This window comes from Toxorhynchites rutilus, chromosome 3, assembly GCF_029784135.1.
Source record: "Toxorhynchites rutilus septentrionalis strain SRP chromosome 3, ASM2978413v1, whole genome shotgun sequence".
Lineage (NCBI taxonomy): Eukaryota > Metazoa > Arthropoda > Insecta > Diptera > Culicidae > Toxorhynchites > Toxorhynchites rutilus.
The window spans coordinates 267,298,966-267,324,996 of record NC_073746.1 but is presented as its reverse complement, the minus strand read 5'-3'; the positions used below and the strand labels follow the sequence as shown (position 1 = coordinate 267,324,996).

At 36.4% G+C, this 26,031-nt stretch overlaps 1 protein-coding gene and 1 long non-coding RNA gene across 4 annotated transcripts; both read left to right on the top strand.

Moving 5' to 3' along the window:
- Nucleotides 1–2,280: 2,280 nt before the first annotated feature.
- Nucleotides 2,281–3,510, top strand: LOC129777442 (uncharacterized). 2 transcript variants are annotated; one of them, XM_055783706.1, is made up of 3 exons: nucleotides 2,281–2,451; nucleotides 2,526–2,830; nucleotides 2,894–3,510. In XM_055783706.1, exons 1-3 carry the CDS (start codon nucleotides 2,435–2,437, stop codon nucleotides 3,478–3,480), a joined length of 909 nt encoding a protein of 302 aa, XP_055639681.1. In that variant the 5' UTR covers nucleotides 2,281–2,434; the 3' UTR covers nucleotides 3,481–3,510. The 2 variants fall into 2 exon arrangements, with proteins under 2 accessions (XP_055639681.1, XP_055639680.1); XM_055783705.1 differs by having other exon boundaries at nucleotides 2,296–2,451; nucleotides 2,526–3,510.
- A 502-nt stretch (nucleotides 3,511–4,012) lies between these two features.
- On the top strand, nucleotides 4,013–25,825 carry LOC129774966 (uncharacterized). Of its 2 annotated transcripts, XR_008742824.1 has the most exons (5): nucleotides 4,013–5,769; nucleotides 5,826–6,159; nucleotides 19,568–19,756; nucleotides 23,624–23,917; nucleotides 23,975–25,825. It is a non-coding gene; the product is annotated as an uncharacterized LOC129774966 (long non-coding RNA). The 2 variants fall into 2 exon arrangements; XR_008742823.1 differs by having other exon boundaries at nucleotides 23,624–25,825.
- The last annotated feature ends 206 nt before the right edge of the window (nucleotides 25,826–26,031 follow it).

Sequence of the window (26,031 nt, the reverse complement as noted above, 5' to 3'; positions counted from 1 at the left end):
TTATTCCGGGAACCAAAACGAATACAGTCAATAATAACAAAACCAAAACCTATAATTTTTGCAAGCGTAGCATTTTTCCAAGAATGATTAGCTAATTAGCTTTAGTTTGATATGTCGACCGTCTAGATGTGGAGGTTTTAGGGTGCAATAAATGTTTTTATGGTGGCTTGACACTCCTTTCCCCTCTCTTAGGAACGAAATTTGGCATGTACAGGTTTTAGGGTACAATAAATGTTTTTTATTGTGGCTTGACACTCCTTTCCCCTCTCTAAAGAGGTACTCGAGAACTAATCAAACAAATGGAATCAAACCTAGCATATAGAGGTTTTAGGGATCGATAAACGTTTCTGTGGTAGTTCGACACTCCTACACCCTCTCTAAAGGGGAACTCCCATACAAATGGAACACAAATTTCTGTTTAACTCGAGAACTAATCAAGCAAATTTAACCAAAATTTGCATATGGAGGTTTTAGGGATCAATAAATGTTTCTACGGTGGTTCGACACACCTATCCCCTCTCTAAGGGCAAGGCTGCCACACAAATGAAACACAAACTTCTACATAACTCGAGAACTAATCAAGCAAATGGAGCCAAATTTGGGATGTGAGGGTTTTTGGGTACAGGAAATGTTTCTATGATGGCATGACACCCGTCCCTCCTCTAGAATGGAGAGGGGGTCCCGAAAAAATAATACACATATTCCAACCAAACCTGACAATTGAAAATTTTCGGAAAACTCTGAAGCAAAATGGGAAAATTCGAAAAATTCAATTCGCATATGTTCTACAATTACATATTGACAAACGTTGTTAGTCCATTTGATCTTTATTTCTTAGGCTCATTAGCATTTTATCTGTAACAGAGCCGGGTTCTTATCGTGTACATGTACATATGTTTATGTTTCTATAAATTGTAAATTACACAGTAGTAGTAGCCATTTAGGCGTTAGGTTTTTCTGTTCCATTACATTATGGTAAATTACACTGTAGTAGCCATTTAGGCGTAAGGGTATTCTATCTGTTCTTCCATTGTTCAGCAGACCGGACAGCGGAGACAGTTGATTTTGATCATTGTTGGGTTATTTCATTTGATCTATGCGCGAACGAAATTGAGCTTCGCTTGAAAGTGGAATGGATTTTAATGTGATCAAACGCACTCCTATATCTTCTTCTATATATATATATATATATATATGAATAAAAATGGATCGCCGAATGTGTTGATAAGAGCAAAACTCGAGAAAGGAATTGTCCGATTTAGGGCTGTCTTTATTCTATTATATTTTCTGTATCAAACATTTATTCCATGTAACGGATAAATCTTGCACAAGAATTGTGTCTGAAAATAATCTGATATTATAATGTCGAGTTTTGGTAGAAGTACTGAAATTTTATTGTAAAAAATAATTTAAAAGGGTAGATTAGAAGATCAATCAATGGACAGTTCTGCGATTGGACCCATGAACGTGCGCTTAGTAAGAAAACGTGGATTTGATAACAAAAAATAAATTTAATTTGAATTAAACAAAACAAAATTTTTGGGTGGGACGAAGTTTGCCGGGTCAGCTAATTTAGGAATAAAAATGAAATTTTGTTACGTAATGATCACGGCTTCCCCCTTCCCCCTGTGTCAAATTAAGCAACGCAACCTCAACCCGAGCCTTTTATTAATTGTGATTGACGCGTCGAAATATGTCCTATCAATTGATGCAACCATCTTTCCGATCTATTGAGAAATGTTCGAGTTATAAGCATTCGAAATCTTCCGACATGTTTTGTGTTGAGATTTTTCTTCTACGCCCCATATATTCCGGTTAGACGTAGTCCCAAGCCAAAAATGTTTTTCATCTCATTTCTCATTTCATTTCATCATAGCATTGCCATGAGCATGCATTGTGAATGTTCTGAAAACATATTCCAAAGTGATTCAGACGCGATCGATCCGCCTGACAGCAAAGCAACAACTAATTGTGCCTCAGCGCTGTGTTTGGTGCTTGTTCTCGACGGGTGTGCTCTAAACTAATCAAAACGGTTTTTTAATGAAATAACGCAACAGTTGTTCAATACTTAGTTTCAATTTTCTTTGTTGTAGTAGGTGTTTAGAAATATTTCCGATCGATCAATGCAAAAGATTTTTTTTCACCACATGACCAATTTTTAGATTTTCATTTGACACCCTATACGTACCTGTCAAACGTAGTCCAACATTGAAATTGTCATTCATGGATTGTTATTGTCATTCCATTTTATACGTACAGGGAATCCCTTCCGTCACGTTACTCATATGATCGGAAGGCCAAACATCAACAATAACAAGCATCACGGTCATCGTGATCTGTTCTCCCAGTATCACGTTGTACACGACTCATTATCGCATGTTCCCTCACTCGCAGTAGCAAACATGACGCAAGTCAAGCTCTGGCTATCGCTGAAATGAGATGTGCTGTGCTGTGAGTAACCGCAATTTTTGTGCGAATTATAATTATATATTTTTATAAAGTATAATTATTTTGTTCTGTCCCAGGTGCTTGCTGTTGTATTCCATTCCACTGGTCGTCAATCATACTCAGTTTAATTGCCTGGAGGATCGGAAATATGTGATGCTAAACATTTGTGTGATCGAAAATTTTCGAACGTCTAAAGCCGCCGATCTGACTGGCTTCGTCAAACCCAACGTAACGCAGCTGGAGTTTCGGAACCCAACAATTCGTCATTTTGGCATTGACTTTTTCCAACTGATCGCCGACGCCAAACGTGTGACTTTACGCAATGGATTCGTACGAGAAGTACTTATCCACTCGTCCACAATCGAGGAACTGCAAGTTTTGGGTACGGATCTCGTCGAACTTGACACTTTGGCAGAACACAACTATAGTTTGAAGAAACTCGCAGTTCGCTCACCGGTGTTTTCCAGGTGGTCCTCCAACTTAAGATTTCTAACAGCGCTGGAAGTGATCGATATTGCATACTGCAATTTCTCCTATCTTAATTTGGATTGGTTCTCCACGTTCAAGCAGCTACACGTGTTGGATGTTTCCAACAACAGGCTACATTCGGTTCACAGCACGCCATTTCTCCAGCTGAAGCCACTGGAGGAGCTGTATCTTGCAGGTAATCAGTTGGAATTTATGTGGAGATTCCCGGACGCTTTCCCGAATTTGGCACTGATAAGTTTGTCCGAGAATCGGTGGCTTTGCGAGTGGCTATCGATGGCGAGAGATGTTATCTGGCAAATGTCTATTGCTTTGATGGATTCAGACTTTAGCTGTCAGGAAGGATGGGTGAGAAATGGTGGAGTCTGCTGCAAAGAGAGTAAAAAAGATAAAAAGAATGAAAACATAGGGGAGTCTGATTTGGTAGTTACGAATGCAGAATTAGACATTATATTGGTAGATACGGGGAAAAGTGGTCAGGAGCTCGCTATTGGTGCCGAGATGGGCAACGCTACCGTGTATTTCGATGAATTGATTCCGGTTTGATGTGCAGTGAATAAAAATTAACAAAATCCACCTGGTTCCCCGCTTATTATTGCTTGTTATTGAACAAATACAACTTGGATTCATTTCCTGTCATTCAATTGATGAATACCGCCATGTTTCTAAGAACAATTTGTGTGGTAAAAAGTATTTTTTCAAAGAAAACAAGGAAAATATGTTGTTAGCAGAAATTTTTCCCTGTAGAAGTGACCCTTTTTCCAACGTATCGATGACATTTTTGTTATTGTATGAGCTGTTCATACAATTTTCTTCAGGAGTTTTCAAAAATATGTTTTTGAAAAAAATAATTTAAATTAAAAAAATCAGTGTATTTTTTTATATTTTTTTCAATAACTCTATATTTTTAAATGAATATTTGAACAATTTCCTCCATTTTCTTCATTGGTCAAAATTTTGTAACTTTTCATGTTAGAAAAATTTGTAAAAAATTAGGAAAAAAAAACTGTGTCCCTTCTCAAAAAGTGGTGTATTTTTTTAAAATTTAAAGTAAAAACAGGTGTACATTTGTGTTTTGTAGTGTTTAACATTTCTTGTAAATATCCTGTTAAGTGTTATGTAATTATTTTCAATATTGTACATACACTTACTTTCTAGTTAATTTATTTATATGTTTATTCACTCACTTTTGGTTGATTTATTTATTATTTTATTTATTTATTTATTTATTTATTTGTGGAATTATTATGTTAATATTTAAATGTTGTTCCGTGCATGATTTAATTTTTTTATTCACACTTGCCAAACTTCTTCTGAAGCATAATGACTCAGTATACATGAAACGGAATTTTTTCATGAAAATTGCACGCAACGATTCCCATATATTGCATTAAATCCTTGTGTTGTTGTACGCAACACCACATCGAAGAGCGCGAGTAAAGCTCATGTTCCGCCACACCAACATATGCTAAGGGCGAGTAGCTTAAGCGACGCTCTAGGTGGTCACTCATGCGCGAGGAAAATAAAGAAGCCAGGTTCCGTGGAAGAATCACGAGAATTAGCTCAACCTTGACAAAAAAAGAACGGACAATTATGACTTGTTTGGCTGCATGACTGGGGGTTTGGGGAAATTCGCGGTTCAAAAAGAACATTATTTGCTTCGGCAAATAATAAAAAGGCTAATTGTTTCAAGGAACTCGAACGCTTTTGCTCGTCCACTTGGATCCAATCAGTGGAAGGGGCAGCAGTGCGATTTTTCAAAATCGCGTCGCGGTGTGACTTTACAAGTAAATTTTGTATAAAAGTTTTTTTTTCAAATGTGCCAAATATTGTTTGTTCTTGATAGGGAATTTAACGAAAGTTTTCGAAGCCTTTAGAAATCCGTTAAGTGTCTGTGCTTGTGAAATAAAGCTCAAACAGGTAAAGTTTAGTTTGTTAGCCATAAGCTCAAATTGTTTTTGCGTCGAACAGCCATTCGACGGCTGTTTGTTAGGGATTATTTTCCCAGGTAGACACCTTAGAATTCGAGTGAAGAGCAATTTGTTGTGCCTTTTCATCCAGGTTCAGCTGCGAATTTCCTCCGATCCTTTGAGCGAATGCCGAACAAGTCATAGGAACGCATTTAGGAAACATTTGGGGAAGAGTCACTGTTCGAGCGATTCTTTAACAATTTTCAGAGGCCAGTTGCAAGACTGGTCCTTTACCGGGCAAATCTCGCGCGAGTGGTCCTCTTAGAGGTGGCGCTTAAGCCACTCGCCTTCAAAAATCCTCCGAACTGTGGCGGAACCGTAGCTGTGAATTCTGCACGCTACAATACAAAGCTGCTTGAATGGCCAATGTCTTCATACCCACAAAATTTCACTGCAATCTGAGATGGTGCTGCCAACTCCTAAAACAAGTTCGCTTGAAATTCGTCTTTTGTAATAAACAGAATGCATATTTGATACGGGAGTGTTAATTTCCATTCAAAACATTTATTTTCACACTGGTGTGCTGTGAAAATTCTAAAGAGTATACAGGTGGTAGAAACACATTTCTTAAATGATTATGAAGAATGAAAATTGACTTTCTCGTATCAAATATGTATTCGACAGCGTCAGACAAAACATTAAGACCACTGCTCAAGCAAAAAAAAAGTGACAAAACATTGAGCAAACATAATCCAATCCAGAGCTTCAATCCTTTTATAATAATTTATTTGCATTGTTCGAAGAAATTGATAACATCTGTAGTTAAAACAATACCGTATACAGTTCCCCGTTTCGGTTGTTTCGAGCAATTTTTGAAGAAAATTGATTGTTTCCCAGTAGTATTTTGTGTTTTTTTCGGATCTTGGTAAGTATTTGTCACATAAACAAGAAGTATGTAAGGCTTTAACTCTCGAATTCTAGTTGCAGTCAACGAAAAATGGTTCACTCGCATAACTGCACGGAAACACAGCGGCTGGTCATGCGCAAAATGTCAAAGGCAGGTAGCGGCCAACTTCTTCTGGGTGGATAGTATCATGGATCAGTACCTCTAAACCCAATTCCTAAGGGATGTTATGCTGCCACACGCCAAGTGGGAAATGCCCCTGGAATGACAGTTCATGCAGAATAACGATCCGAAGCTCGCCGCCAAGACCGTCATAAAATGGTTCCAGAATAACAAAGTTGATATCATGGAATGGCCAGCACATTCACCGGATCTGAACCCTATAGAGCACCTATGGAAGATCGTGAGAAGGTCGGTGTTTTTTGTTTTGCTTGGACAGTGGTCTTACTGTTTTGTCCGACACTGTATGTGTATAGCAGCCATTCCATGCCAAACCGATGTGGTAGTTCTCAGTTTTTCGTGAAAATTGGTAGTTTTGTTCCTTATCGCAAAATATAAGACCCGTATTTTTTTTTATTTTTTCATTAGGATGCCTATTTCCATTTTAGGGTGATCCGAAAAATTCGAAAGTGTTTGCTATATTTGATTGAATTTGTTTCTTTTTTAAGTTTACATGGTTAAAGATAAACGGCGCACTATTTCTTTATATTTTTTCTAGAAAGCTGAGGTTTTTTTACATAATATATCCAAAATTAGTGGGGCGCTTATAATTTTAATACTGTCCCTTACTCAGCTATTTTTTCATGGATTTTTTTATTATGTTAGCGAACATTGCCATAATATCAAATCATTATCTGATACAATTTTTGTTTAAGATTTTCTTCCTGTTTGCAGAAAATGTGTAGAGTATATTACATGGAATACATATTCGATAAGGAATCGAAATTTTTAAAATAACTTTTTAGTTATTTAGTTATTTAGTTATATTTACTTCTGCAGCAGTAGAAAAAATCATTTAAAATATGAACAATTTAAAACTTATATTAGATATATAACATATTAAATATTAAATGTTAGATACATAAAAGTTATTTTTCATTCGTAATTTTCATCTTGAAGGTGTGTTTATTCCACCTAAAAATCGATTATTGTCATTATCGCTTCCAAAACTCGTGATAGAAAGCTCAATGTCATCAACGCGAATATATCTTCTCGCTAAAAATCAATATATCCGTCGGAGCTGTCGGGTCGTACTGAGAACCTGCTATGTCTGACAATATAAATATATAATGTATTTGCTCGTGCCGGTACGTGTCTGATTAAACCGTATTTGTTCTCTGTGTACAACATACTTTATAGCAAACCCTTCTTCCATTCAACAACATATGCAGAGAATGTTGGTACTAAGCTGCACGAGTAGAAATATTTCCTATCGATTGATGCAACTATCTCCACTAACTATCGAGAAATGGGGAAGCTTAAATCGCTGTAGTTCCTCTCTTTCTCATTTCCCGAACAATGAACGCTCTCGCATCTCATTCCATTATTGTATCGAGATATGTGTGTGTGTAATGCTGTGTGAAATCATCATTAGGCATGAATGATGTCCGCTCGTTGTGTTGTGATTGCTAGCTCGCACGCCACTGTGGTTTCATCCATTTCCATTTTAGTTTTCGAAGAGACTTTAAACATCTTCAGTTCATTCGCCTCTATGCCCTTGTGGAAAGAAACTCTACTGCATACTCCTCCTTCACCTGTCTTGTGAAAAACAATCCACTCCCGCTCGACGCTCACCGGCAACGATATTTTTTCGATGCCCACCAAACCAGAAGTGGAGTGTTTTCACATCGCGAATGGCTTATTTATACCAAATAAGTTGAAAACGGACCGAAACGAACATATTAGTTGCTCGTTATTGACGGTACGGGAAGGTGAGCACACAAATCGGCATAAAAAGTTTCTGCCGTCATTGATGACAATCAAATCGAGATGCTGATCAAGAATAATCCCAGGTACACGCATGTGAATCAACATATCTGATACGATGACATCATTAACATCTGTTAAAGATTGGTTATGTAAAACGCTACTATGTATGGGTTGTTTGATCAACAAGTATTTAATGGATTGCATCTGCGAGTCGATTTATAAACGTAATGAAAACACGCCGTTCTATTACAAAAACATGTAAATGGTGAAAAATCAAACCGTTTACATCACTGTTGAGAAAAAACTCAAGGCAAATAAAATGCTCAGAGGCTGATATGATTGTGAAGAAATTCTTCATTGTGAGCATCTACCAAGTCGATAAATTCGAACAAATACTGCTCGCAACTGAACGAGTTAAAATCAGCGATCCAGAACAATTGTCCAGGATTAGCCAATATAAATTGCCTCGTGTTCCACCTGAACAATTGCAAACTTCATGTCTCTTTGATAATTCTAACTCTTTAGAAAAAATATACCTTGTCCAGTTTTGCGGCAAGAAAACAAACAAGATTTCGGAGGATGGAATGTTCATGTTTTTTATGCCCTCCACTCACCCCCATATCGAAGAAACTCTCGCTTGAGCTTCCCAGAATTGGGCTCCATTTATTTGAAAACAGATAACAATAGATGGAATAATGAGACAATGTTAGTATGAGGAGGCGAGCGGATATATATTCTTTTTATATAATTATATAATATTAGGCTGTCAAAAAAGTCCTGCGGTATTTCCGCGAGGTGTCGTTGTAAGCGCGTAGTTCTAGTTGTATTCATTGTATACTATAGCTTGTTGGAAAGGTATTTTTGCGCGCTATAATATAGTCCTTGACAGTTTTTTGTTTGGTTAAGTCGTGCGTGAGTTATAGTGTCGCAAATATGGAGCAAAATAAAGAGAAAATCCGACATATTTTACAGTACTACTATGACAAAGGCAAAAATGCATCTCAAGCTGCCAATAAAATTTGTGCAGTTTATGGACCCGATACAGTTTCCATTTCCACCGCACAACGATGGTTTCAACGTTTTCGTTCTGGTGTAGAGGTCGTCAAAGATGCGCCACGCTCCGGAAGGCCTGTCGTCGAAAATTGCGACAAAATCGCTGAATTAGCCGAGAAAGACCGGCATAGTAGCAGCCGTAGCATCGGCCAAGAGCTGGGGATAAGTCATCAAACCGTTATTAACCATTTGAAGAAGCTTGGATTCACAAAGAAGCTCGATGTATGGGTGCCACACACGTTGACGCAAAAAAACATCTTTGACCGTATCGACGCATGTGAATCGCTGCTGAATCGCAACAAAATCGACCCGTTTCTGAAGCGGATGGTGACTGGCCATGAAAAGTGGGTCACTTACGACAACGTGAAGCGCAAACGGTCATGGTCGAAGCCCGCTGAAGCGGCTCAGACGGTGGCCAAGCCCTCATTAACGGCCAGGAAGGTTCTGCTGTGTGTTTGGTGGGATTGTCAAGGAATAATCTATTATGAGCTGCTTCCCTATGGCCAAACGCTCAATTCGGACCTGTACTGCCAACAACTGGACCACTTGAAGGTAGTACTCATGAAGAAGAGGCCATCTTTGATAAACAGAGGCTGCATTGTCTTCCATCAGGACAACGCCAGGCCACACACTTCTTTGGTGACGCGCCAGAAGCTCCGGGAGCTCGGATGGGAGGTTCTTTTGCATCCGCCGTATACTCCGGACCTTGCACCAAGTGACTACCACCTGTTTTTGTCCATGGCGAACGAGCTAGGTAGTCAGAAGTTAGCCACAAAAGAGACCTGTGAAAATTGGCTATCCGAGTTTTTTGCCAATAAGGAAGCGAGCTTCTATAACAGGGGTATTATGAAGTTGGCATCTCGTTGGGAACAAGTCATCGAACAAAACGGCGCATATTTGACTTAAAACAGATGATTGTAACTAATTTTATGAACAAATGAAAATTCAAAAAAAATACCGCAGGACTTTTTTGACGGCCTAATATTATATAATATTATTTCTTTTAAGGGATCCAATATTCATTAAAACAATATTTAAAGTATGAGTAACGAAAAACACAATATATATACTGGTAAACGTATTAACAAAAAATAATAGGCACATAAAAGTTTGCTGTATTGTTGTGGTTGATTGCTTTTCATATTATGAATTCATGTATTTTTGACTTAAAATATAGTTTCAGTTTATTATTAAAGTGACGTGTTATCATTCGTATTTCTGGTAGTGGAACGTTAAAGCGAGACGGTCCATAATAAAGAATGCGCTTTTGACCAATGCACGATGTTGCCTGACTACGCATTAAATTATGAGCTTGCCGTGTGTTATGTCCATGGTTCATTGTAGGTATTATAATGTTATGGTGACTATTATTATCATTTCTCACATTGTGAACGAGTTTACTAATCGCGCAGCCCGATGAGTGGCAGTATACAATGAGAGTCGTTTGAATACAACTCCAGGGTAGGACGCAGTATATTACCTTCAAACAACGATTTTGTACCACTTACAGTCTCTTGAGCCTTGTTTTGCATGCATGCCCCCATACTAAAATGCCTTATTGTAGTTGTGAATGGATGCATGCGAAATAGAAGTTTATAAGGGCTTTTTGGGGCACAAAAGAGGACACTCTTTTCAAGACACCGCAGAGCGAAGATTTTGTTTTCTAAGCAATTTATTTGGTACTTCCGGGATAAGTTACAATCTAGGTGGACACCAAGATATTTGAAGTATGGGACCTTGTCGATAGATACATTTAGAATTTTGGGGTCTGGACAAGTAATGATATTTTTTCCTTGGTGAGTGAAATAGCATGCATTTAGTTTTTTTTTAGATTAAGTGATAACAAGTTACCCGGAAATATTCACTGAGGATAGCTAGGTCATTTTCCATTAGTGAGACTACTGATCTCGAGTCACAGCATGGATAGAATAATGCTGTGTCCGCAAACAGTCTGGCTGTTCCTTTCAAAGGCAGATTTCCTATGTCTTTGACGTACATTAGGAATAGTAGGGGCCCAATGTTACTACCTTGAGGTATGCCAATATTTATTGGACTTAGGGTACTTTTACCATCGTTAAGAGTTACATATTGTTGTCTACCGGAGAGTTAACTACTGACAAGGTCGTTCGCTATCCCACGTATTCCATAAATATTGAGCTTTTTTAGCAATATTTGGTGATCTATTGTATCAAATGCCTTCTTGAGATCTAGAAATAGGCCACCAACAATCATTTTATGATCTATCCCATCAATTAGATCGTCTAAAAGCTCAGTGATGACAGTTGAAGTGCACCACATCTAAATCCGTATTGAAACTTGTAGAGAACGTTATTTTTATTAAGTTTCTCAAATATTTTGTTGAAAACCGATAGTGTTGAAATCGGTCGATAGTTGCTTGGATTTGTGGAGTCACCGGCTTTGAGAACTGGTACAACATTATATTGAACATTTGTGAGCAGATTCTAGAAATGGCAACATGATTTTTCTTTATGAGACTTGTTGGAATGTTATCAGGCCCACAACCTTTTTTGCTATTCAACTGATTTATGATCATAATAACCTCATTCTGGTTTGACGGATACGAGAAAATTGAGTTCTGGACATGTTGTGAGTACATAGATAAGTTGTCAATATTTGTAAAAAAATTATTGAAAATTTTACATACATCATTATTATTTGTAAACTCACTACCATTATGAATCAGGCTAACTTGAGATTTATCTTTAGTGCGTTCTAAAATAGAGTTCATTGTTTTCCACATGTTGGCCTTATTTGTGTTGCTAATATGCATTTTTACACCTCTTTTTTTCAATTTGTGTTTTTTTAGATACTTGATTTAACATCTGTTGGAGATGCGAATCATCGGGTCTATTTTTAACCTTCTTCAAATACCTATTTTTCAATTGTATCAGCTTCCATAGATCGTAGGACATCCAAGGGCAAACACTTCCTTTGATATTCGCCTCAACAGGAACGATTCGTGAGCATTCTGATAGTAGTGAATTGTAAGTTGATGTGTTGTGTGAAGTGTGAAGAATGACGAAATGGTGCATATATATTATATAATCGATAAATGTATTTCTATAAATATGATGCTTTTGTTTTCTCTTCAAAATCGGTACGAATTTTCCGGAGAACCTAATATTTTGCAAAACTTACAAAGTTGTACAGAACGATCATTGGTGGATAAAACTATCGCAGACTGGTCTGTTGAAGTGAATTAAAGTCAGTGATACTCAGACGATCTGTGTCCGAGCGATTCATAAAATATATTGCAATAGTAATCCAATCATAATGAAATGAAGAATTTGCGGATCAGCTAAGTGAACGGCATCAGAAACTTACCACTGACTAATGTTTATAAGTTTGAACGGCAATTCGGGCAATTCGGGCAATTCGACAATTTAACGAGCAAAAACTACACCTACATAATTTTTTCCGCGTGTCGCATAGAAAAACCTTTTTTTTATAAACTATGTTGTTGTTATCAGAAAACGTTCGACAGTTGCCGAGAATTTAGGCATAGTATGTTAAGGTAGTATTAAAAAAGAAGTATCAAAGCACTGAAAATGGAAACAAATCGTAAATTTTTTTCAGGCGTCAGATTATTACCTACTAATGTATGTATCCTGTTACTGTGATTTAACAATATAGTGGTTCTCAGATATACACTAAAAGCGGTAGTTTGGTCCTTATCGCAAAATATTAGAACCGTTTTTTTTTCGTTGGGGTGACCATTCGCTTTTAAGGTGATTTGAAAAAAATATTTTTACCTATTTTTCCTAAATTGACTTTTTCCAAAAATTCATAACTTTTGAACCACTATGCCGATTTAGATGGTCGACATATCAAATTAAAGTCAATTAGATAGTTTTCTTGGAAACTTGCAAAAATTTTGTATTTTGTTTTCGGAAATATTGATTATATTTGTTTTTTTATAACTTACATGGTTTCGGGGCCAAGGGTTTATTTTTTTTTTATATTTTTTTCTTGAAAGCTAAAGATTGTTTGAATAAAATATCTCAAAATCAGAGATGTGTTCTTTTTCTTCTATATGTTATGATTGTTCAAAGTTAACCAATAGTTCGGAATATCAGTTTCTTCCCCTTTTTCCTATTCTCAAAAAATCATAATTTTTGAACTACTGAACTGATTCAGATGATCCATATATCAAATTGGAGCCAATTAGCTAGACTTCTTTAGAAAAAATATTACACTTGCGAAAAAAAATGGATTTTGTTTTCGTAATTATTGTTTGTATTTGTTTTTTACAGTTTTCACAGTCTCGGGACCAAGAGCGCTATTTTTTTATATTTTTTCTTGCAAGCTGAGGATTTTTTACAGTACATATTCAAAAATTAGATATGTGTTCTTTTTCGTTTTTGAGTTATGATTTTTTAAAGTTAACATGTTTTTGGTCTTCGTTCGATATTCCTATGCGACTAGACGAAATCTATGCGAATAGAATTCCTTTAAGTTTAAAATTTTTTCAAATAAGACTAGCTCATTGACTTCAATTCAATAATTCGATTATCAGAATCGGTTATCGGTTAGATAATACAAAAGCTACGATTTTTTGAAAAACGCCATTTTTGGAGAAAATGTGAAAAATGGTTTTTAGACCATCGGTTAACTTTGAAAAATCATAATTCAGAAACGAAAATGAACACATCTCTGATTGTTGGATATGTTACCTAAAAAAATCCTCAGCTTGCAAGAAAAAATATTTTAAAAATATAGCGCTCTTGGTCCCGAGACCATGAAAACTATAAAAAACAAATACAATTAATAATTACGAAAAATTCAAAATTTTTGCAAGTGTAGTATTTTAAGAAAATACTAAGTAACTGGGTTTACTTCGCAAATATCCTCGTTTCGCTATCCCCCTTCTATTCTAGCAGCTGCATAGGTTGCCCGTTATCGCTTTGTTCGGGAAAGCACAAAAATGGACAGAACAAATGGATGGGGGAATGGGAGAATGGAAATGCTTCCAATTTTCATCAATTTAAACCATATAAAAACTATGGGATTGTAATGTATAGCATATTAAACAAATCTTGGGGAATATCCGATTGGATTGGTATGTAAATCGTTAAAATCCGATCGCAGCAAAAACAGTTATTAATGTTTACTTTATTTCATAAAAACGTGACCTGTTTTCTGATTTGGCACCCTTAATGTAAGACGTAGTCCTACATCAAAAATAATTTTTGGAAATAATGAGAAAAAAATGAATTTTCGGACCACCCTAAAATTAAACTGATCACCCTAACAAGAAAATATAAAAATATGGGTCCAATATTTTGCGATAGAGAACAAAACCACCACTTTTCACGAAAATCTGAGAACCCTTATATCGGTTTGGCATGGAATGGCTGTATTGGGGCGCGGTATTCGTTTTCCAGTTCTTGCAAATCCCCATCGTAAAAACCTAGAAGTTCTCGCAATATTTCATTGCTACGTGTTATACAGGACGGTCTTGATTATATACAGTCTCCAATTTGTTTTAACTGTACTGTATAATCGAATTGAAATTTTATTTCTGATTGTTTCATATGCATTTTTTTGTGTTGTTTTGAATATAGAAGAATCTGATTTTTGAATTATCCCCTTAAAATCAAAAACACCTTTCTCACAAAAATTACATACATTCGAAATCTTTCAGAAGATGATACAGAAGCATTTTTGTTGGAATAATTCTTTCTACGCATATGGCCGAAATCCAACAATGACAGAGTTATTGAACATTTTTTGTTCCTGACTCTGTTTGCCTTCAACTCTCTACTTCAAAAAGTACACTTCGTAGGACAATTATGTCGCTTCCATTTGGAAGATTAGGACATTTAATAGAGGATACAGCTGTGAAAAATTTAAATTAGTGGATTGAAACAACATTTCGGAAGTAAAAAACCTAAAAGTTAGTGGTTTTAAGGTACTATTATTGACTCAATCTCAAAAAATCATAAAAAACTTGATTGTTTCTAGCAATCAAAAAGCTCTCTAACCGCTGCACAACTTGTTATTTGACACTCAACTCCTATCTTTTTTAGTTTCGCTGCAATAACGTTTTAAACAATTCTCAATTACCCTTCAGTAGGAAACTTAAAAAATCACGATTTTAACTCCATTGTACTTATAATAGCCAATTAGCTTTCAGCTTAACATTTGAATATTGATTTTTACATGAAATTAGTCATATTTTAAATATCGAATCTTTCGAATCGAATCCCTTTCTCATCTGCAACTTCACGTGTTATAAATTTAATATTGAAAAAATCTGTACATATTCGTACTTTAGACCAAAAGTCTATAACCTGAATTGTACAGAATCTGCACCAAACTGTGCCTTTGCGGATAAATGTGTACTTGTGGCAACACAGGTTGCCAACACCAGTGACGAGTTGGCGCCGAAACTCTTTATTGTGATCAATTCTAGAGCAAAAGTGAAATGAAGCATTCCATTAATAAAAAAAAAACATCTCAATACGAATTCGAATTCTTAATTAGAATAACCTATATTCTAGATGTCGCTGAGAATTCCCCAATAGTTTGTCGTTAGTTGAACATTGCTCAAGCTTAGCTCGTCTTCGTCGTTTTTATTTATCCATCCACAGTTTCGCAATTCGAGGATTCCACGACGAAGTTTTACTATTCACGCTGGTGCTCCGTAAACATTTTCACATTTTTCTACGTAATTTTTCCCAACATCCTTTGCTCAGATTTCAATTGCTTTTCTCATTCAGTTGACCCAATAAACCAACCAGAAACACGATTTCACTAACCCGCGGCCACCACGGCCCATTTTCAGGGTTCTCCTGTCGTTCCCTGAAGACTAAACAGACATTACCGCAATAGCAGACACATTTGCATTTCCGTTTCCAATTCGTGGCTCATTTTTTCCCGCTAATGTCTCTCCTCGCGAGCGGCTGGATTCAGAGTGACAAAGTGCTGGGTTCGATTTCTTCATAAATTCAAAACATTCCCCTGTGAAAATGGAATCAACAATGTTGTAATGGCTTTGAAAAATCTGTAATTATACCTACTAATCATTATGTGTGGTGTCATTAGCGCCAATTGGAGAGGTAAGGCAAAATTGTTATTTTATACCGCCAAAAGGGGGACAAACACCAGAAAGGGACGGAGGAAACTCGTTAAGGAAGGCAAAATACGAGACTGTCACCAGGTCATGGTTTTATCGTATTTTTCTTCCTTCCTCTGAGAATGTTTTCATACTTTTTTCTTCATTTTTTGTGTAGCGAAATCTTCTGCAATTCGTTCGCTTTGAGGTGACTGTAATTGGAAGGAGCGGAAATAATGAGGGTATTTAAGGATCGGTGGCAATAATGTCAGATTTTCACGGTTTCGTGATTTTCGGGGTTGAAAGCGAAGCAAAATACCAATTACGAAAAAAGCATGAAACGTTTAAATCGCAAAACGAGTGTAGCTAACAAACAATGAAGGAGAACATCTGAAGTTTACTAGAATCGATATCAAGCCTTACAAGCAAATATGACTACTCGCTTAAAAATTTCATTACATCCCGCAATAGCAATTCCGCGAACGGCGCAAAATTTGACCCGAGAGGTGCATTTATTAAAAACTTCAACCCTCCCGACCAGAAGTAACTTCCCCCAGCAAACATGACTGCAAGATGTCGAAAGCATGGCAGACACCTAAGCAATTTCGAAGGAAACACTCGAAAACTGATTTCAGCCGCCACCATCGGTGCTACGATCATTAAAAAAACAAGAAAGTTGAAGGGAAAAACTTCTTGAAACTTTTATCGGTATCCTCACTGCAAGCAGTCGGACAGACAAACTGATTTTTTTTTCAACGGCTCGTTTTCGAGTTTTGTTGTTGTTTGGTTCTCCACTTCCGTCTCATTTTTCATCACCCACAAAACACGTACACGGCGAGGGGTGTGAAAACGAAGGCTTCCGAATAAAATCGGATTCAAGCCGGTTGCTCTTGTATTACTTCCGGCTCTTGAGATTTTTTTTTTGCCGTTCGAGAGAACAAAAAAAAATATGCCGGGCAATGCGAGAAGGAACGGGTAATGATGAAACTTTGCTCGCTCCAATCATGCCTCCGACTTTTGTACCGTTTCTCGCCATTCAGCTGCCGCATTATGGAAGTGGAGTTTACCTGATTGTTTCACTCAGAAACACCGGGATATGATAAATTGCTTCCAAATTAGAGAAGAAAGCTTCTCGTCGAGCAGCTGATGATATTAGCAGTAAATTGTAAGATAAGCACAGGAGGAGACATGAAAATGAGAAAATGAATAATTAGAGAGGGTGAGTTCATGATTTCAAGAACTTGAGTAAGAATGCAAGTCTCTGGTATCCGGTGTAACGAAGGCTCTCAAACACTAAAACAAAACATGTTTTCTTGCAGCACATCCGAGATATATTTGAATACCGAGAACTCGTTTATTGACTGTGAAACTTATTAAACCCCTCTTCGCCAATAACCCATTTTTTTCCACATCTAGCTAAAACTCTATCTTTCCGATCGTCTCAATCTTTCGGGATAAATCCCACCGCAATCTATACAGCTAGACTGTGTCAATACCGAAATCAAAATGAAATCGTGCTCTGCATCGAAATAAAAAACATCTCCCATATTTTGATCCAATCCTTTTCTCCTGGATCTCACGAGGGAGGTGGCACAATGGAACCCAGAAAGTGAGACGAACGGAATACTGAAATTTCCCAAACAGTTCGCTTATTGAATTTCGCATCTGCTGCCACGGGGATGATACGCTCATAATCCTTTACAAACATAAAGAGAGAAACCTTCTGCTATTTACCCACGGCAGCGCCAGCGCCGACGGGAAGCGGGACTTACAGTTAATTTCACATCTTATTAAGTCGCAACTCTTTAGGGGCCACCACACCTCCCCCGCCAGTTACGCACGATCGACATTTGAAATTATGAAGAAATAAGTAATTTATCCAAAGTTGGACGGCCTTCCACGAATGGCATTCGGAGTCGGTTAACCACTGGGCTACTAGGAACCTGGCTTCGAAGTTTACGAAAAGATCTACAAATACGCGAACGTTTGTTGATTTGGTCCGCATTGAGCATAACCGGCATCAGATGCAACCACAGCTTCATTCAAACAATGTTAATTAAATTTCCCTAGGAAAAACTTTTTGACCCCAAACAAAAACTCCGACAATGTACCCACCCAACAATTCCCCACCTTCATTATCCTGCACATCTCCTACAATCAACGGATTCGTACGAACTCAGGGAGCGGTGCGAAAGAAAAACAACTCGAACGTTAACCCACAAACGAGTTAATTTGCTTTTTTCCAACCCCCAACCCCTCTCCCAGGTTAACAACCGACGGCTGGTGGCGGGAGTTAAAATGCTGATGAATAAATTCTAATTAACTACCATCGATAAATCAGACGAGGTAGCTATTGAAAGAAATAAACTCGGCGGAAAACACAGGGTGGCAACGGGCGAGATAAAACTTTTGTTAATCGCTTTTCGTCTCGTACTGCAGGGGGGGGGGTTCTAGGCGAGTTTGTTGTTTTTTTTTCTTTCTCCGTTGACCTTCTCCGGCATGTCATAATTAGTCTTTCCTCGGTGCTGCTTTGATGGTGGGAAGAGGGGATGCTTTGTAGATCAGCCGGAGTTGAAACGGAAAGTTTGAAAATTAGTCCTTGGTGCAGCTAGGTTTTTTCAGTTTAAAATGTTGGCTGTTCACGACGAGAAATCTAACGAAGATGTTGAAATGGGAATCAGCCTCCAAAGAGCTCCATTCCTCGGCTGGAAATAAAAATCACAAAGAAAAATTATATATTCTTCATTACTAGGAATGGATTTCCCTTCAGATTCAATAAATCAAATTATCAATTCTACTATTGTGGAGTTTCTAGAGCAGCAGTTTCTGATTATTCAAACTTTATTAAATTCAACGTATTACATTTTCAAATCTGGAACCACACAGGATTGGTCCAGATAGTTGGAGCGGAAATTCTATTTGGATTCACATAGGTACGCACCTTATTTAAAATATCTGTTGTTTATGGGAATTGTATAGGTGAAATTTCATAGTATCCTCGAGTGTGCTCAAAAGTATAAAATCGACCAAATCACCTCCAATTTACGAATTGGAGTATAATTACCGAATAAAACCTCCAATTAGTCAATTGGAACAACTTTACCCCAATTCATATTTCCGAAAATAATCTCGGAAAAATACTATGCCTTTCCTTCGCAGAAAAAGATAAATTTACCCTATGTACTAACTCCAATATATGTATTGGAAAACAAACACCATTTGATGCTGACAGAGCATATACTGCCAGTGCACTGAGACCCAATTTTTCTCAATTGCACGCAGCCAAAACGCCTACGCGCATCCCAAATCACACTCCATAGGAACATATGGAAAATGAACCACATTTCTATCAACTTCGGAAATTATACTCTCTCACACAATACTCTCGGATACTATTGTTGGGCTGTTGTAGTTGTGTTTTGAAATCGATGGAGTGCAGCTACTTAGTTATAGTAGCTTAAAAATTATTCGAATTGTAGTGTTTTTCCAGTACAAAGTGATGCTGTAATGCGAAAACGTAAATACTAATTTCAGTTTTAATCTATAAATTAATTTTCGTTCTAATATTCGTCTCCTATCCTGAGTTTTATTGTCCAAATATATTCTCTCGTTTGTTCTATATATTCCATAGTCTCAGGTCTTTGACCTCTGGTCAATGACTTTATGTTTTCTATTGTGATGATTTTTTTGTTTCTGTACTGTATTATTTGTATGTATTATTCCTAATAATAGTATTCTCTCCTTTGGCATATCATTTAGCTGGGTTCCACCGATGGCATAAAACAAAACAACCTACGGAATTTAATCAGTATCACTTTGGTAAGTATTTTTTTAAATCTGTTTTACTAACTGTTGTTTTTTTTTAGATTTTTCAACTATAATACATTTTTTTTTTGACGAAGAAGATGCCATTCTAACATGGATTTTTACCAAAAAGTGACCAGCTTGGTGAGTTCTTATATAACCGTCTGAACGTGTTTTTACATCATTTTTTTTTCTCCTGATTTAGTTTCTGTACATAGCTCTCTAGATATCCTCATTTTCCGTCTTCGCGTATTTTTTTTATTAAACTGTTATGCTTAATGTTGTTGTTTTTATACATAGCTTCTTGTTTTTCATCATTAACGTCTTTGCGTGTTTTCTTATTAAGTTGCCACCCTTAATTTAGTTTGTATACATAGCTTGAAGTCGTCTTTTTAAATTTTTTTAAGTTGTGAAACGTGGTACAATCCAATCGTTTTTCCATTCAAATCTGACAATAAATAGCAAAAATCTCCCACTTTTTTTTCACTATTGCTTCAACGAATTTTGGTGCGAGTTTCGCATTTATACCCTTCGCTTTGTCCGAAAGAATATGATTTTTCCGTGAAACTTTTTGCCTTTCTTCAAATTGAAACAGTTTATCAGATCTTAAATTATAATACCTTGAGTATTTGTCGTATGTAATTTTCAGGTTTTCTGAACTTGTTCATATATTTTTACCATTTTTTCACCATGTTCTTTTTCATTTTGTGCCAGTCCACTAGTCGTGTCTCTCAATCTTTGATATTCCGTTCCTGAGCTTATTTGGTTTCTTCCAAAATTAATGAAATATGGAGTAAAACCACTTGATGCGTGTGAAGCATTATTAATTGCATTTGCTATTTTGTATATATCAGTGTCCCATTGATCTTGGCTCTCCTTTATCGGGGCTCGAATTGCCAATGTAATTACCCGGTTGGTTCGCTCGATGTTAATCACCTGAGGAAAATAAACTGGAGTAAGCCAATGTGTCACCCCATACTTTTGCAGCAATTGTTCAGATTTCTTGGAAGTGAACTGAACTCCATTGTCGGATTGGACTATTTCAGGCACACCGAATAATAAAAATACCATGTTTTCCATGAAGAAAGCTAATAGTTTTGCTTTTGCTTCCTTCAACGGTTGAATGATTACAAATTTTGTAAAAATATCGGTAATCACCAACAAACAAGTGTTGCCAGTTTTTTTCGCTCTAGGAAAAGGTCCAACATAATCAATAAAGATTATTTGCCAGGGTTGAGTGGCAAGTTTCTGTTTGCCCATGGGAGGAACATGGTTAATATTATCAGATTTTGATTTTTTGCATATTATGCAACCGGCGCAATATTGTTTGATCTCACTATAATGAGTGGCCAATAGAATTTCTCTTTGATTTTGCTAAGGGTTTTCTCGAAGCTTAAATGTGCTTCATTGTGCGTTTCTCGTATTATGGCTAACCTTTCTTCCTTGTTCGGAATTAATTTCCATTCGAATCGTTTATCCGTCATTTTTGATTGGTCATTAACGAGCTTATAAACTGTATTATCCACTACCTTGAAATCCCGGTATTTTTCCGGATTATTCTTAATTTTCGTGACCATCAATTTGTAGTCAATATCTTTCCATTTTGCCTGTACAGCGTTGATTGACCTTGAAAGGCAATCCGCGGTAATGTTATCGCGACCCTCTCTATATGCAATGCTAAAGTCGAATTGTTGTAACTTCAACGCCCACCTACATAATTTCGCTGATCCTTTTTCAGCACTTACTCGCGAAAGCCAAACTAGACTTCGAGCATCTGTTATTACTTGAAAATGGGCTCCTTCAATATAATCTCGAAAAACTTCAATAGCCCATAACCGCAAGACATTTCTTTTCTACCGCCGCGTATTCTCTGCGAGTAGAATTTAGTTTCTTGCTGAAATAAACGATAACTCTTTTTTTGTTATCCTGTATTTGAGTTAACACTGCTCCAACAGTAAGATCCGATTCAATAGTAAACTCTTTATTGAAATCAGGATTTGCTAAAATTGGTGGACTAATTAAGGCTTCCTTCAATTTCCCCAAAGCTGTATCGGCTTCTGTAGTCCAAGAAAATTTATGTTTATCCTTTTTCAGTAAATCGGATATCGATGTCGTTATGTCACTATAATTATTAATGAACTTTTGGTAAAAAATCGCTAAACCAAGTAGTCGCCTAATATCTTTAACGGTTTTCGGTGTTTGGTAATCTAAAATCGGTTTTACTTTCTCCATGTCTACCGAAATACCTTTTTCAGATACCACATAGCCTAGATATTTCACGCTTTTTTTTTACAAAATCGGGATTTACTTAAACATATCGTCAGGTTAGCTGCTTTAAGTTTGTTTGCTGCCTTCTTAATTAAATCATAATGTTGATTCAACGATTTTGTGGCAATAATAATGTCGTCTAGATACACCCACACATTTGGTTGCAGCTCTGTACCTATTACCATGTTCATCAGCTTTGACATTGTGAACGGTGCACCTTTTAGACCGAACGGCATTACTTTGAACCTGTACAGTCCATTTTTAGTTCTGAAAGCTGTATACTTTCTCGAAGGTTCAGAAAGTGGAATTTGCCAATAAGCTTCTTTCAGATTTATCACACTAAAGTATTTTACCTGCTCGATTCTGTGCAATACTTCATGCAAATTCGACATAGGATATGCGTCATTTTTCGTTACTTCATTCACTCTCCTTGAGTCAAGGCATACTCGAAATTTTCCGTTTCATTTTTTTTACAGGAAGCAAAGGACTTGCGTAATCTGAATCGCATGGTTCAATAATGTCCATTTTTTTCATTCGTTCTATTTCAAACGACCTACTCGTTTCATGCTGTAAGCAAAGATGCCAACCTTCCTGATTTTTCAGGATTTCCCAGACTTTTTAGCATGCTCCCTGATATCCTGACGAACACTCGATTTATCCTGATTTTTCTGAAATGATCTTTCCTGATTTTTGTACTCTTTACATTATCTATATATATATATATATATATATATATATATATATATATATATATATATATATATATATATATATATATATATATATATATATATATATATATATATATATATATATATATATATATATATATATATAGAGGTTTTTGGGGCCGGGGAAGGTTTTCGTGATAGTTTGAGACCCCTCCCCCTTCTCTAAGGGGGAGCTGCCATACAAATGCCGAGACAGCTAGTTAGTAATAAGTATACTGGTTTCCATGCCAAATGATAGCCTGTCATGATAGTTCTCCGAATCGCACATGTATATATCCTACATTAAGTTAAATTCTTTAGACGCAAAGCTGTACTAAAGTGTTTTTATTTCTACCCTCAATTGTTTCGTGGCTTTCCTAAACAGTGCTAGAAAATATTATGAAACCAGATTGTCTTATATGTAATTTTTTTTATATTTAATTTGCTCTACTGATTCAAAGTAGAATCAATTTTAATGATATGCTTTCCTCAATTGTTGAGTAAAGATTCATTCCAAAGCATGGTGATGAATTCAGTAAAAATTTGAATATTGATTTCTCGGCAGTCAATTGTAGTGATGCTGTAGGTTTTTCGGAAAAAAATATAAACGATCAAAAGTTCAGGCGAAACACTAGCATTTCCGCTTATGCGAGAATTTATACTTCGCTTATTCATTCTTTTACGGTCCGGTCTTCGCCTGAAGGAAGATATACTCTGTTTCTGGCAGGATTTGGAAAGGATTCTGTACTACCAGGTACTACCAAGCAACCTGTTTCTCACATGTATGGCTCGCAGCAATTTTCGACGAGGAAGCAAACATGTTCTGGGAGGATAGAATATTTAAGCTGTGCGAAAGATTGTGAAACAGAACTTTGGATATAAAATTAATAATTAATAACACATAATGCTATAATTAAAAATGATGTTTTTGTGTTCCCAAAAATCGACATTAACTTTTCGGACAACCAAATATGAGCTATCCTGATTTATCCTGATTTTTATTTTCATTCTTCCTGATTTTTTTATATTATAGTTGGCAACCCTGGCTGTAAGTAGCGGCCAGCTCGGAGGTTATGGTTACCTCAGGGTTGACTCTTCACCAGCAACACGAAGCGGACCCACAATTTAATTGGTAGAAGGTACAATCACTATATTATAGGATTCGTGTATAATAAGAAGAGAATTTATATAGCAGCAAGCATTGGGGAAAAGGTGACGTATATTTTAAATCATCACGAACAAATACGTATTTTCCTTTTCTTTTTCTCTGTGCTTTTCAGTAATACTCGAGACGATTTTTGACGGAATTTCTAAAGAAATATAAACGGTCTGTTGGAAGGAGGGATTTTTCTTCAAGTCTTTAAGAATTTGCAAGTTTTTTTAGAGTGAGAAGTTGCCACTCGATCCGCTTCAAGGATTTTAGAAGTTCTCTAACATCTCTAGCTACATATAAGACACGTTTTCGTTTTATTTCCTTTCATCCATACATATACATATACATTAGGGTACCAATGAATGTATGGAAAAAATCGACCCTAAAATTTCAAAAAGTTACCCTATACAAAATTTTCACCACCTCGAAAAAACACCCTATGGCGAATTTCAGCTTAATCGGACTTAAGGGAGAGTGGCGCAAAGCGGTCAAATTTGAGTTTTTAGAAAATCGAAATCGAAATCACCCAAGGAGGGAGTAAAGGAAATCAGAGTTTTCGATTTTTTTTATGCCAAATATCTTAAAACTGCACGAAACGTCAAGAAGTAAAGAAAATCGGGGTTCTCGAAAAAACAAATTTATGCCAAATGTCTTAAAATTGTATGAAACGTCGAGATGTAGTGTCATATCGTAAAATTTGTTTTTGTCAAAAATCGGCATTCTGGGACTTTTTTTTTCTGAGTACGAAACGAAAAGTATGGTTTTGGGTGCCAATAAAAATAGTTCTCTCGATTTTTCATTCGGAACATGCTACGAAATGTTGATTTGCACGATAATATACCCTATGCAAAATATTAGCTCATTCGGGCTTCATTTACTAGTGTCACAAACGTTAAAATTTGAGTTTTTTGAAAACCGAAAAATCACCGGAAATCAGGGTTTAAAAAAAAATGGTTCCAAATGTCTTAAAATTGCATGACACGTCGGGATTTACAGTTATATAAAAAAAATTGTCAAAAATAGATTTTTCAGGCGAAGTGCCAAAAAAATATTTTTTTCGACAAAAAAAATTTCGAGATAACTGTAAATCTCGGCTGTAAATGTAATTTGCAAAATGGCACCCAAAACCATGTTTTCCGTTTCGTACTCCGAAAAAAACCTAAGTCCCAGAATGCCGATTTTTGACAAAAACAAATTTTTCGGGATGACACTAGATCTCGACGTTTCATACAATTTTAAGACATTTGGCATAAATTTTTTTTTCGAGAACCCCGATTTTCTTTACTTCCCCTTGGGTGATTTTTCGATTTTCTAAAAACTCAAACTTTGACCGCTTTGCGCAACTCTCCCTTAAGTCCGATTAAGCTGAAATTCGCCATAGGGTGTTTTTTTGAGGTGGTGAACATTTTTTATTAGGTAACTTTTTGAAATTAGAGATAACCATTTTCATTGGCACCGTACTGTATATATATAAAAATCTCGTGTCGCAATGTTCGTGGACGAACTCCTCCGAAACGGCTCGACCTATTTTAATGAAATTATACCCAAAAAACTTGGCAGGTGTGCGAATAGGTCGTAAACTATATATGATACTACTAGAATACTGATTACTGTATTTTATGAATAATTTATGTTTTGTATTTTTGCATAAATTTAACTTGAAAACTATTCGTATAACCTTATAAAACCAACTTCATTCCTATCTTCTATTTTTGATTGCGATATTTGTATTTTTGTATAAACAATTCCGAATAATTCGTTTGATTGATTCTCTGCAAGTGGGGGAAAATATTGAACCCAAATTGCCGCTAATAATGATTTTTATTACGAACAATTTGGGCGGAAATTCAAGGACATTTATAGAAAAAAAAAGTTGAGTTATGACTGTCTTCTAAGTATTCAAACAACATCGAGTAATGATTTTCTTTCGAATTTTATCAATTTAAAATTACTTTCGTGTCTGTTAATCTGATCGAGAATTGCTCCGATTTCAATCGAATCGTGAGATCCGATCGGGGTCCAAAGCAATCGGATTTAGGAATATGGATGACTGTTCAATATTGTTACCACAAACATGGCCCACGTGTTCATTTAAAACTTTTATTATCTTGCTTTGTAGATGGAAAATGTACAAAGCGTTTTCCAAAAAGAATTCATCAACGACACGATCAAAAGCGTAGGATGATATCCGATATATCAACGATGAAACTTTGATAATGATGGAAGATCATTCACAAATACCAACAGCGCAGACATTGACATCAGGAATCGTTGGGTAGGACCATATT